Source organism: Elgaria multicarinata, chromosome 20 (assembly GCF_023053635.1).
Source record: "Elgaria multicarinata webbii isolate HBS135686 ecotype San Diego chromosome 20, rElgMul1.1.pri, whole genome shotgun sequence".
In the NCBI taxonomy this organism is placed as follows: Eukaryota; Metazoa; Chordata; class Lepidosauria; order Squamata; family Anguidae; genus Elgaria; species Elgaria multicarinata.
In genome coordinates, this window is record NC_086190.1 from 2397640 (window position 1) to 2410428 (window position 12789).

The following is a 12789-nucleotide window of genomic DNA, read 5'->3' on the forward strand; positions in this document are numbered from 1 at the left end:
AGTCCTGGTAATTAGCCCTAAACCTGCCTTCCTAGCCAGTTGTGTTGGGCTACAACTCCCAGAATCCCTCAGCCAGGGTGCTGGGAGTTGTAGTCTAACACATCTGGAAGGCATTAGATTGGAGATGGCTTTCTGAACAGCTCCAAGCCAGAATATCCCAAATAATCTCTCCATCCCTACAACAGGAGAAGCCCTTTTGCCTGCTTTGTCCCCAGCTGAAACAGGATGAATCTTCTCAGCTGAGGAACCGGAACTCCCCGGCCCGGGAGACCCGCCTCGCCCCATCCTGATCAGCCTTTGATCGTCACCGGACGACGGCTGTTTTTGCTCCAGCTTTCTTTTTGTTCGACTGGGCCCCCCCTTTGTTTTTCTGACCTTCTGGTATTTATTATTTTGGAGATGTTTAAATTGTTCTTTCATTCGAATTAGTTTTCATCCCCTGTTATGTCAGAGGCCTTGAGCTGCTCATTCCAAGGGGAAAGGTGGTGTTGAAACTTCAAAATGCAGCGAGGAAATCCCCTACAGGGCCCTGCCTTAAGGGGCAGGCTTATGGCAGGGGTCCGGGTGGCCTTTTGCAGGAAAAGTACAGCGTTTGTGGCCATTGCAAAGAGATGTTAGGAATGGGTCGGGGATGGTGGCTATGAAGAGGAGAGCCTTTTCTGTCATGGCACCCCGGTTGTGGAATGAGACCCACGAAGAAGCCTGCCTCGCCCGTATGCTGTGGTCTTTTGGGGACCTTATTTTCCCAGGCATTTCAGTCTTTCCATTTCTGTGGTGTTTCTTTTTAAAAAATCTGTTATTGTACTTTAAATCTTTGCACTGCTGCTGGGTTTTCATTTTGCTTTTTCATTTCGGTTTAATTCTGTAATTTTAAACTTACAAATTCCCTTTTATCGTGTGGTCTTTTATGGTTTAAATGGCTGTGAACCGCCCGGGGAGCTCCAGCTATTGGGCAGTGTGGAAATGCAATGAATAAAATAAAATAGGGCGATCTTCCCCAATCTGGCGCTCTGCAGATGCAATACAGAGAGATAAGGATAGCGGCCTGCTTTAGATCAAAACAATCTACACCTGAGGAGCTCAGAAGGCCTCAAACGTCCTCCAGAAATGCCAGGAGCCACCTGCTCCCGTGCCAACCTATCTAGACCTTGAAATTAAATTCGGAGGGCTTGATCAAGGCCCCCTGGCAGTATAGTGAGGATTACCTAGGGCAGGGCCTTTTCAGCTGTGGCACCTCATTTCCCAGGGAAGTTTCTTCTACCCCTTTCCTTTGCTGTTTCCCAGGTAAGCAAAGGCCGTGCCCCGAGGACCCAGGAAGCAGACTTCTACTGGTCCAGTGAACCCTGCACTGTTGACATGGACTTGCCTCAGGTTAAGGGGAGCTCCAGAGGTCTTGGGCTGTCGACAGGTGATGCCACCCCTTGGCTAGCAGGGCAGTTGCCCACTTCAAGGAACTCAGCCCAGCGTTCCCCAACCTGGCTGGGGCATACTGGGAGTTGGAGGCCTCCCCACTCCCCCCGTCAAACCATGAATAGGTTTGTTGAATATCCAGCTGTATTGCGCTCAATGAACAGAACTGCCTTGCAACCAAAGTGAATTTTTATCCTCCACAAGAGTTATACTTGATCTATGGAAATATAGTTAAACTATGGAACTCACAGCCACAAGGCGTAGTGGTGGCCACCCATTTGGATGGCTTTACAAGAAGGTTAGATAAATTCTGGGAGGAGGAGGAGAAGGCTACCAATGGCTACTAACCCTGATGGTTATGTGCTACCTCCAGTATCCAAGGCAGTAAGCCCATGTACACCAGCTGCTGGGGAAGATGGGTGGGAGGGTGCTGTTGCAGGCATGCCCGCTTTGTGGGCTTTTCACTATGTCAACAGAATGCTGGATTAGATGGACGCTTGGTCTGATCCAGCAGGGCTCTTATGATGATAAATTGGTTCATATAGGAGTTAGGGAAAGCATTGTTTGGGCTGTCACGGCAGGGCGATGCGCGCCCGTGTCATCTTAGAAGAGGCATTCCACGCCACGTAAGAGTGAAGGGGGTGGGCGGAAACGCTGCTTCTAAGAGGCCTCTTCTAATCCTAAGGAGAGGTCCGTTATGGCTCAATGGAAGCTCCACAATCAGAGCAGTCTACCTCTGAGTATCAGCCGCTGGGGAGAAACATCAGGAAAGGGCAGAGGGTGCCGTCCCACTCTGGGCATCCCGGAGGCCTCTGAATGGCTGTTGTGGGAAGCAGACAGGATGCTGGATTGCAAGCACTCTCTGCGGTCTGACCCAGCAAGGCGCTTCTGACATGGCTAAGATGGCACATCGCCTACAGTGTATATATACACACACACATCTTCAGTATACACACTTCAATATACACACAATTGCTCAGGGCGCCTTTTGAGACAATCCGAAGTTTCTAATCAATTAAACTAATCAATTAATCTATTAGATGCCCCACCACCACCACGCCCCACGCACAACATCAGCATTGACTGGTGCATGTCCAGGGCCAGATTTACTTACATACAAGCTAAACAAGCTACATCTTAGGGCCTTGCCTTAGAAAGAAAAAGAAAACAACAACATGTTTACAGCATTGCCACAGAGAAACCTTAACCCAAATAAAATGAAGACCTCTTCAGAAGGGGGAATAGCGTTATGTGGTTGGGGTCAGTCTAAATTATCTCCAGGAATCCCTTACTCAGTGCCTCTCATCGCAAAGTGATTGAGGATTTCCCGCAACTCTGTTACTCTTGGAGTTACACGACCATCAAATTCTGTTTAATTGTACAGCCCGTATTTGGCGTTTACATTTTTAATTATTCGTTGAGGAGCAAAGGGGCCTCACTCATGTTATAGCTTAGGACCACGACAAGTTTTGCTGTTTTTATGCTGTTGTTCTTATGGTTTTGATGGTTTTAAATTTTGTATACCTTTTTAATTTTCACTGTTTTTAACTTCTGTAAACCGCCCAGAGAGCTTCGGCTATGGGGCGGTATATAAATGCAATAAATAAATAAATAAATAAATAAATAAATCCGGTGCTGTGCATGTCGCTCCCCTGTATGTCAGACGAACCCTGGCCAGCGGACTCATGGGAAGCAAACCGCCCCAAGTTCACAGCGGTGTCGGGGCCTTTTTACACGGTCGGCACCACCTGCCTTCATCGACCCACGGACCAGAGCCAAGGGCTGTGGCATCCTACGATCTTCACGAAATCTCACGAAATCTATCAGCAGAGGATCGTGTGTGCCTGCGCACAGAAGAGATGGCCAAACACCGGGTTAGAAACGCTTTCCCAACGCGGTGCCCTTCCAACGTCTTGGACTGCAACTCCCATCAACCCCAGCCGGCATGGCACCACGTTTCTCCCCCTCCCCGTTCCTTAGATTTACCTTGGCTCACGCCCCCCTTTCCTCCCCAAGAACAGAGGATGAACAGGAGGAAACCAGGGTGGGCGGTTTACTGATGGAGTCCTTGGTTACATTTCCACGCCGCCGCCCAAAAGCCAACCTCAACCAGAAGCAAACAGAATAAATTACAGGATCTGCAGAAGCGACAGAACTCATCCCAAATTGGGCTCCTTGCAATAACCGGTCTGCGTTTTCAATTAAAAATAAAAATTGTCAAAACTTTCATTGCAACCTGCACGTGACGGGGAGGGGAGGGGGGGCGAGAGGGGGCTCTTGCTCCTGTGCGGGTCAGAGGAGCTGGAGGGAAATAAAAGAAGGCGCTTTTGCCCTTTTGCGACTGGAAAAGATGGACTGGACAGCGGAGGAGCCCGGCGTGCGCTTGGGGAGGGGGGGTTGTTAGCTCCCCCACCCACCCCAAATCTATCTAGCCAGCAAAAAACTTGCAAGATTATTGGGTGGGTGGGAGGCTTTAGAGAGATGGGCTGAACGAAGGCGACCCCTCCCCTCCCCTCCCCTCGCTCCTCGCTTCTGTGCGCCCCGGTTGCGCGCAGGTAGCACCGCCGCTCCTCGGAAAAGGGGGGACCCCAAAATGTGGGGGGAGGGGATCTGTGTCTCCCCCCTCCCCCGACTTCCCTGGGGAGGCGAGGGGGCGCCTCTGCTTCCCGCCACCCCACCCATCCTCCAGCTGGTGCGGTGCGGAACCGGGGCGCGCCTCCGGGGTCCTCTCCGGATCCGGGGTGCGCTGGTCGGGCGTGGGGGGCGGGCAGGAGGGCTCACCTGGTAGCAGCTCTGCGCCGAGGATCGGGGCGCCCTGCAGCCGCCGCCGCCGCCGCCGCCGCCTGCCCCTCGCGCTGCTCGCCGCCTGCCCGGGCTGGGCGGAGACGGGGCGGGCGAGCGCATGCTGCTGACGGCGCTGTCCTCGCCGGCGCCGCCCCCCGCCGCCCAGCACCGCCCCGGCTTCAGTCAGGATCGGGCCCGCTAGAGCCCCCAGGCGATCGGCTTGCTGGGCGGGCGTGCGGGCGGGCGAGTGGGGGTCCCGCGGCCACGCCCTCGGGAGAGGAGGGGGGCTGAGTCCTCCCGCCCCCACCCACCCCGATGCGCCTTCGGCTTTCCTTTCTTCCCCGCGCGCTCTCCTTTTTTTGGGGGGGGGGGCTTCCGATCCAGCCCCGTCGCAGCGGAAGAGGGCGATGGCGACCCGAGAGGCGGAGGGACCCTCCGCAGCCCTCCCGCTTCCATCAATCAACGGGAGTAAAGGGGGGGGGGAAAGAGCTCAAGCTGGAGCGTGCGAGATACGCGCCTCTGAGCATACGCAGAGCGCAGCATCGGAAGGACAGGGACCGGCACGCCCCATCAGCTCGTGTTTCGAGAAGGCTGCTGGGGTGGGGGCTGTAGATTTCATTTAAAAAATAACCCCGAATCAAAGACAGCAGCGTGGAGATCAGGTAGGGCTCCCTCCCCTCCAACTTGGCTTCCTCCAGACGTGTTGGGACACATGCTGGGGATGTTGGGAGCTGTAGTCCATCTGTGGCTTCCGCGAGGGGGCTTGCAAAGCATCCCCCGGCAGCCCCCACCTCACATCTGGAGGTGGGTGGGAGAGGGACGAATGGACATGTGCCCGAGACACCGTCTCCTCTGAAGCTCCCTGGCCAGACCTTTGGCCCACCTAGCCCAGGGGCGGGCAAGTGGTGGCCCTCCAGACGGCTTGGCCTACAAGACCCATCAGCAGCACAGCCAAAGCCAGGGAAGATGGGGTCTGACCTCCACGCCACCACCCAGCCCCCTCTTCAAGCCATCAGCCTCTTCCCCCCACCCCAGCCTGTCCCACCTTACCGCCTGCCCAAACCATGGCGGTATCAGAGAGAGAGAGAGAGACGCCATGCCCAGCTGGCACAGCCATAGGCCCCATCTCCCCGATGCAGAGGGGCAAAAAGATGGGCGAGGGGCAGCTGTGGCAACACGGCCCACTTAAGGGGGAATTGCCGGAGCTTTGGCCGGAGTTTGGGCACAAAAATCAAGGCCAGGTCAGCTGACAAGGCGACTTTCAGGGGGAACAAGCCCAGCATATTGAGGAACCACCTCCTTAGAAACGGCGGTGGTGCCGATCGAGAAAGGGCGGCTCCCCGTGACCCCTGCCTGCCTGCCTGCAGGCTCAGAATATCCCCACATTTTAAGCGAGGCTCATAAACCAGAGGTTTCTCCCTGTTACAAATTTCCCAATCCTTCTTGCTCTGCAGGGCAGCCCTGACTCATCCCTTCAAATGCATCTTGATGTTTAATTGGAAGTGAAAAGCAGGCTCTGAGCCCTTCCGCGCCGCTGGAGACGTGCGCCGTTGCTGGGTCGCCATCCTGGTGCTTGGCTGAGGGCGGTGCGGGCCGGAGGCCACATTGCCGCAGAAGTTGGCCTCCAGCCTCTCCACCTGGAACAGGGGGGCTTTGAGTAAAGCACTCCCCAGCAAAGGGCTTACCGGTCTCTCCTGGACTCCCCGCCCTCCTAAGTTCGGGCTCTTAAACCAAGATGCCTAGTGAACGCTACAACAGCTGGATCCCCTGCGCACGCCACTCTGAGGCTGTCTCCCATATTCCAGCCAGCTAAGGCACACTTCTTTTCTGAATAAAAAGAGTGGCACGCTGAAAGCAGGCATCCTCAAAAGTTTAATGTGTGCAGGAATAAGAATAAGCACAGAATAGCCTCTCCCAATCCTCTAAATTGTTGCAATCCAGATGTTCTGGAGTTCCACGCCCATCAGCCCCAGCCAATGTTCAGGGATTCTGGGAGTTCTATTCCAAAACATCTGGAAGGCACCAGCTTGGGAAAAGTCAGTGGAGGCTCTGGCGTCAGTGGGTGGTGATTCCGCTCCAGGTTTCAGCTCTGCATCTGATCGCTCCTTTAGAATCCTGACCTGTTCGGACTAAAACCCGGAGAAGATTCACCGCCCACTGACATCGGAGCCGTCAGCCTTCTCTGAGAAAAGCTGGCCTTCCCCCTTGTGAGTGGGTGAAGCTCCTGACTGGGAAGAGTGCGGTGCGATGACCTGTTCGAAACATTAAACTTGTTTTAAAAGGCAGGACTTCTGTATTACTGTTTTGATTCAAATGGTTGCGCACTGCGTTGGCGACATTTGTGGAAAGGCAGTATGTAAATGCTATTAATTAATACATAAATGAATGAATACGGAATAATTAGCAGGAGAGAGGCATGTTTTTTCTCATCACCAGAAATAGCACGGTGGTCACAGGCACTAGCCAATAGGTCCTGCAAACACCGTGCAACTACACAGGCATGGCAGCTGGCTAGGAAAATCACATCTTTTTCTGTGACCCCGAAAGGCGGGCGGTTCAGGGTTCTATTCCTGGGAAAGTTTTATTCCCTCCTCCCAACTAAAGCATTGCACACACACTTTTAAAGGGTCTTTCCAGTTTCCACCCTGGCAGCTAGAGATAGTGCTCCCCACATCCCACGAAACTGGTCTGCTGGACAGTGCGGGGGAAGAGTGTGCTGAGCACTGAGGGGCACACATGCTGTGTTCCATGACAATGATCTGCACATTTCCAGTGCAATAACCTTACAAGCTAGAAAAAGTCCTAAAAGTGCGTCTATACTAGGCTCCTTAGGGTGCAATGTTCAGAGGAGGGCAACGAGGATGATCAAGGCTCTGGAAACAAAGCCCTATGAAGAGAGACTGAAAGAACTGGGCCTGTTTAGCCTGAAGAAGAGAAGACCAAAAGAAGACATGAGAGCACTCTTCAAAGACTTGAAAGGTTGTCACACAGAGGAGGGCCAGGATCTCTTCTCGATCCTCCCAGAGTGCAGGACACGGAATAATGGGCTCGAGTTACAGAAAGCCAGGTTCCGACTGGACATCAGGAAAAAAATCCTGAATGTTAGAACAGTACGACAATGGAACCAGTTACTTAGGGACCTGGTGAGCTCTCCCACCCTAGAGGCCTTCCAGAGGGTGCTGGACAACCATTTGTCAGGGATGCTTTAAGGTGGATTCCTGCATTGAGCAGGGGGTTGGACTTGATGGCCTTATAGGCCCCTTCCAACTCTGCTATTCTATGATTCAATCCTAAGTGGGTTTAGACAGGAAAAAAGTCCTATAACTCCCAACATAGCTGGCTGGGATGCTGGAAGTTGTAGGACCTTTTCCTGTCCAAACATGCATAAGATTGTGCCCTAAAGGCAGTTTTATGCAGGTTTAACCATCACGGCTTCTTCTACCAAACTCTAGGTTTGAGTAAGCATTTAAAAACAAATGAAATGTATATTAAAACAATGTAAAAAATAAAAAATGTATACAAAAAAAGTATATAAAAAATGTAAAAAAAACAAATGTTTTTTTTTTAAAAAAATCAGATTATTGTGGAAACAGGAGAGAATGGATTTATGTACACGTGTGAAACTGACGTAGGCTCTGTTGACCAATCTGTCTGTCTCTAAATGGGAAGCAGAAAGAAATGGATTCTTCGTTGTTAAAAACTTCCCTGATGGTTTCATCCAGGCACTTGCTGTTTTATTAACTTAACTGACGTTGTTAATTTGACTGTTATATTACGTTGCATGCTGTTAGCCACACTGAGAACCTGACGGGTCGCAAAGCTGGCTTAGGCTAACAGTTTGCGGTGTCAGAATTTACAAGGTCTTGGAGCAGAGGTGAGAAGGCTATCAAGAGTATTGCGTCCAGTTCTGGGCTCCACAATTCAAGAAGAACGCAGACAAACTGGAGCGTGTTCAGAGGACGGCAAACAGGATGATCAGGGGTCTGGAAACAAAGCCCTATGAAGAGAGACTGAAAGAACTGGGCATGTTGAGCCTGGAGAAGAGAAGATGGAGGGGAGACATGAGAGCACTCTTCAAATGCTTAAAAGGTTGTCACACAGAGGAGGGCCAGGATCTCTTCTCGATCCTCCCAGAGTGCAGGACACGGAATAACGAGCTCAAGTTAAAGGAAGCCAGATTCCAGCTGGACATCAGGAAAAACTTCCTGACTGTTAGAGCAGTACGACAATGGAATCAGTTGCCTGGTGCGGTGGTGGGCTCTACCACACTAGAGGCCTTCAAGAGGCAGCTGGACAGCCATCTGTCAGGGATGCTTTAGGGTGGATTCCTGCCTTGAGCAGGGGGTTGGACTCGATGGCCTTGTAGGCCCCTTCCAACTCTGCTATGCTATGATTCTATGAAGGGCTACTAGCCCTGATGGCTCTGTGCTACCTCCAGTATCTGAGGCAGTAAGCCTGTGTGCACCAGTTGCTGGGGGACATGGGCAGGAGGGTGCTGTTGCACCATGTCCTGCTTCATGGGTCCCTGGTCGACAGCTGTTTGGCCCCTGTGGGAACAGCTGGACCCTTGCTCTGATCCAGCACCAGGGCTCTTCTTGTGTTCTTAGGAGTCTGTCACACACCTCCAGGGCGTTTCTCAATGCAGACCCTGGCCCACAATAGATCCACTTATGAAACTGGGGACACATGGCTAGGAAAGAACACTGAGCCCAGGCCTGGGCCCCAAAACAGCTTTTCATGCCAAGACGTTTTCATGGCAAGTGTAAGCAGAGGGCCTCTTTATCTCAAACAGCTTGCTGTTTGCAAACAAATATTTCCCTCCTGGCTTGGGGAGCAATGAAGTTGGGGGCTGCCTTATCAGGCTGAAGAATATAGGACACACCTTTTCAGAAATGAGGCCAACGGCTAGCTCTGTGTGTCCCGGGCAACGTCAGTGTCAAACGATGCTCATTAAACAGCCAAACATCCCATGTCCTGAATGATACGGGACATGCTACCTCCAGTATCAGAGGCATTATGCCAGTGTACACCACTTGCTGGGGAACATGGGTGGGAGGGTGCTGTTGCACTCCTGTCCCGCTTGTGGGTTTCTGGTCCACAGCTGGTTGGCCACTCTGGGGCCACAATGACAGACCGCGTGGGACCTTTGGTCTGATCCTGCAGGGTTCTTCTGATGTTCTTCGCTACGTATCACACAACAGAGAGACAGCAGAGGCCTGTTTTGGACCACACAAAGCCGAATATTGTGATTGTGCGTCTGCACACTTTCATCTGCCTAAATCCGTCATGATTCATGGGCCAAGGAAAGTGGAGGAGAAAAAGAGAGGAGGGTGGGCGTGCTAAAAGGCCTTTTCTCTTAAGGAAAATGTCGCTCCTGTCTGTGAATAAAGCCGCTGCCCACTTGAGTTGCGGCTATTTATACCCTACTTAATTGCAAACTCCCTGATGACAATTCCTGCTCTGAGCAAGAGGGCTGAGGCAGACGTCTTCACCCACACCACTAAGGTGGTGGGTGGGGAAATCCTTTAAGGAAGATTGGTTCCATCAGCGGGAATGGAGGCTTTAAGTTCCAGCCTGGGCCCAGCTGCTGAATGGGTTTGCATGCTACAGCTCAGCCTCAGGAAAGAGCCTAGAATCAGAATAGTAGAGCTGGAAGGGGCCTCTAAGGCCATCGAGTCCAACCCCCTGCTCAATGCAGGAATCCACCCTAAAGCATCCCTGACAGATGGCTGTCCAGCTGCCTCTTGAAGGCCTCTAGTGTGGGAGAGGCCACAACCCTCTCCCCCCAGGAACTGATTCCATTGTCGTACTGCTCTAACAGTCAGGAAGTTTTTCCTGATGTCCAGCTGGAATCTGGCTTCCTTCAACTTGAGCCCGTTATTCCGTGTCCTGCACTCTGGGAGGATCGAGAAGAGATCCTGGCCCTCCTCTGTGTGACAACCTTTTAAGTATTTGAAGAGTGTTCTCATGTCTCCCTTCAGTCGTCTCTTCTCCAGACTAAACATGCCCAGTTCTTTCAGTCTCTCTTCATAGATGAAAACAACAAGCTCTTTGAGCCCGTGCAGAGTGCCTCTCCATCAGCACAGAGGATAGAGAACCAGCAAAGTCTCACCGGGAATGAAAGAGAAAGCTTCAAGCAAGGACAGGGCTTCTCACTCAAGATCTTTCCCAGAGGCTGTCTTTCAGGTTCCCAAGCTGTTGCGTAGCATGAGAGATGGTGACCTAGAACAGAGCCTTTTTGGTTATGGCCTCCTGGCCCCGGGGAGGCATGCCTGCTGCCACATTTGATTCCCTTCTGACGCCAGGTCAAGACCTTTGTACATCCTGACCTCAGCTCATATTATTCTTTGCTGCTTTTGCTTGATGTTCATTTACAGGAAACAGTCAGCCGTGACACCAAAGCCAAATCGTGTGTGAAAAACAAGGTTTGGAATTGGCTTCCATGAATCTGGGTGGGCCTCGCAAGTGGTGTAAAACGTCGGCACTCTATGGAAAAGGCCATCGTCGCGGGGTTTGGAAGTGTGGGACTCGGATTCAAATCCTGCCTCAGTAAGGCTTTCAGCAACCCGCATTTTTCAGCATCTGTTCCCAGGCGTAAAACAAAATAAATGGTAACGGCAGCAGACCTCAGACATGGTTTTTGCCTGTAATCTTTCAATCCGGCATCTCTGTGGCTTCAGGGAAGGCATCGCCCTCCCCGCATGGGTGAGCTCCATTCTACGGGCCGAGTGAGCCAGCTCAGGGAGGTGTTAAGGTCCGCCGGGGCTCTGCCCTAGCTTGCTGTTTTGTGCATCTCCTGATCTCACTAATCCCCGCAGAAAAGGTGGCAGACTATTGTTTACACAGGGACTCTGCGCGCGATATCTGGATTTGCTTTTCTAAGCAGCTCAGGCGCAAATCCCAGCTTAGAAGGACGCGGCTGAGCTAAGCCAGGGAGAGAAAAGAGTCTATTGCAGTCCGCCACAAGCCCTCTGGGAGGCCTGGAGGAAGGTCAAGATGCCGCCTTTCCATCGGCCCCAGCTGTCTTGCAAGCTTTCATACTCCACAAGACTCTTCACCTGCGACAAGGATTTTTCTTGTCACCGTTTAAAAAACAACACCCAACACCCGCTTTGGTCTCAGTTAAAGGCATGCAACCTTTATTCACAATATTCATGAAATAAATTAGGCATACATATACATATATATATATATATTTTCAAGAGAGGTGGAATGAAACAAGAGAGGCCGTCCGATGCAATACGGAGCCGCGTCTGAGCTTTTGAGACTGTCGTGGAGAAGCTTCGGGTTGTTTGCGGGCGGGAAGGAAGGAACGGACGTGAAATGGACGGCGTTACGAAGGCGCAAGGGCCCGGTGGATCGGCGCTAACGGCGCTGCCTTTCCCTGCAGAGAATTCTAGTGCTGGGGAGCGTGAGGAGGAGAGAGGGCAGGGAGGGGCCTTGAGGGTCCGTCCGATCGGAACAGCCGTCTCCAGATCTGACACCTCCCTTGAGTCGCTCAGCAACTCTCTTCCCACACCCAGGGCTGCCCACTGTTGGACGCGCTACAATTACAGATATGACAGGACGGCCGTTCTCGGGGGGGGGGGGGGAATGGGGATGTGCCACCAGTCAGTTGATTTGCCCGAAGTGAAGATTTCTACGCGGACGCTCCGACCGCGGTGGCGGCCCTCTCCTGGAAACGTCTGCCGTGGGGATGTCACTGCTGCATCAGCGGCCGCATCTGTGCCTGGCGCTTGGCTTTGGTTTGGAGGTAGCGGCCTTTCCCTCCCTCAAAGCGCCTCCTCTCGTCCTCGGTTTCCACCTGGGGATCAAAAGAAGCAGGCGTGGGTGTTTGGAAGGGTTGTCGTGCTAAGCAGGCCTCGGAACCCGGCACACGCCTGGCGCAAGCGAGGGCAGGGCGGCTTGGCCACGTAGGAGCCACGTTTCCATCCTCCGCAGAGGGCGGGGAGGCTTTCTCCTCGCAGCAGGGTTGGGGGAAGGGACAGCGACTGGCATGCAAAGGGCCCCAGGGTCGCAGCGTGGCATCTCCAGACACAGCTGGGAAAGACGCCTCCTGCCTGGAACCCTGGAAGGCAGGAAAGAGAAAAGGGGCAGGAGCGACGAGTCCCTACGAAGAAAGGGTAAAACCCCCGGGACTGTTTAGCTTAGAAAAAAGGCGGATGAGGGGAGACACGGCAGAGGCATACAGAATCCTGTGTGGTGTGCAGCGAGAGTGGATAGGGAGACATGTTTCTCCCTCTCTCGTGATACCACTGGGGTCATCCTGTGAAGCACAAACATGGGGGGCTCAGGACAGACAAAAAGAAGGGCTTCTTCACACAGCGGACAGTTAAACTATGGAATTTACCTTCACGAGATGTAGCGACGGCCACCAATTTGGATGGCTTTAAAAGGGGGCTGGGTAAATCCCTGGAGGAAGAGGAGGAGGCGGCCATCCATGGCTACTAGCCCTGATGGCTATGTGCCACCTCCAGTATCAGAGGCAGTAAGCCTGTGTGCACCAGTTGCAGGGGAACATGGGTGGGGGAGTCCTGTTGCACTTGTGTCCTGCTTGTGGGTTTCTGGTGGAGAGCCGGTTGGCCACTGTGTGAC

The 12789-nt window shown here is 52.8% G+C and overlaps 1 protein-coding gene across 1 annotated transcript in view; it reads right to left on the reverse strand.

Moving 5' to 3' along the window:
• Positions 1-11305: 11305 nt before the first annotated feature.
• Positions 11306-12789, reverse strand: part of ACOT7 (acyl-CoA thioesterase 7) — a 94657-nt gene continuing 93173 nt past the window's right edge. Inside the window, exon 9 of the mRNA XM_063145357.1 lies at positions 11306-11998. Within this exon, the coding sequence (XP_063001427.1) occupies positions 11894-11998 (105 nt within the window). The 3' untranslated portion in view covers positions 11306-11893. The remainder of the gene's footprint in view (positions 11999-12789) is intronic.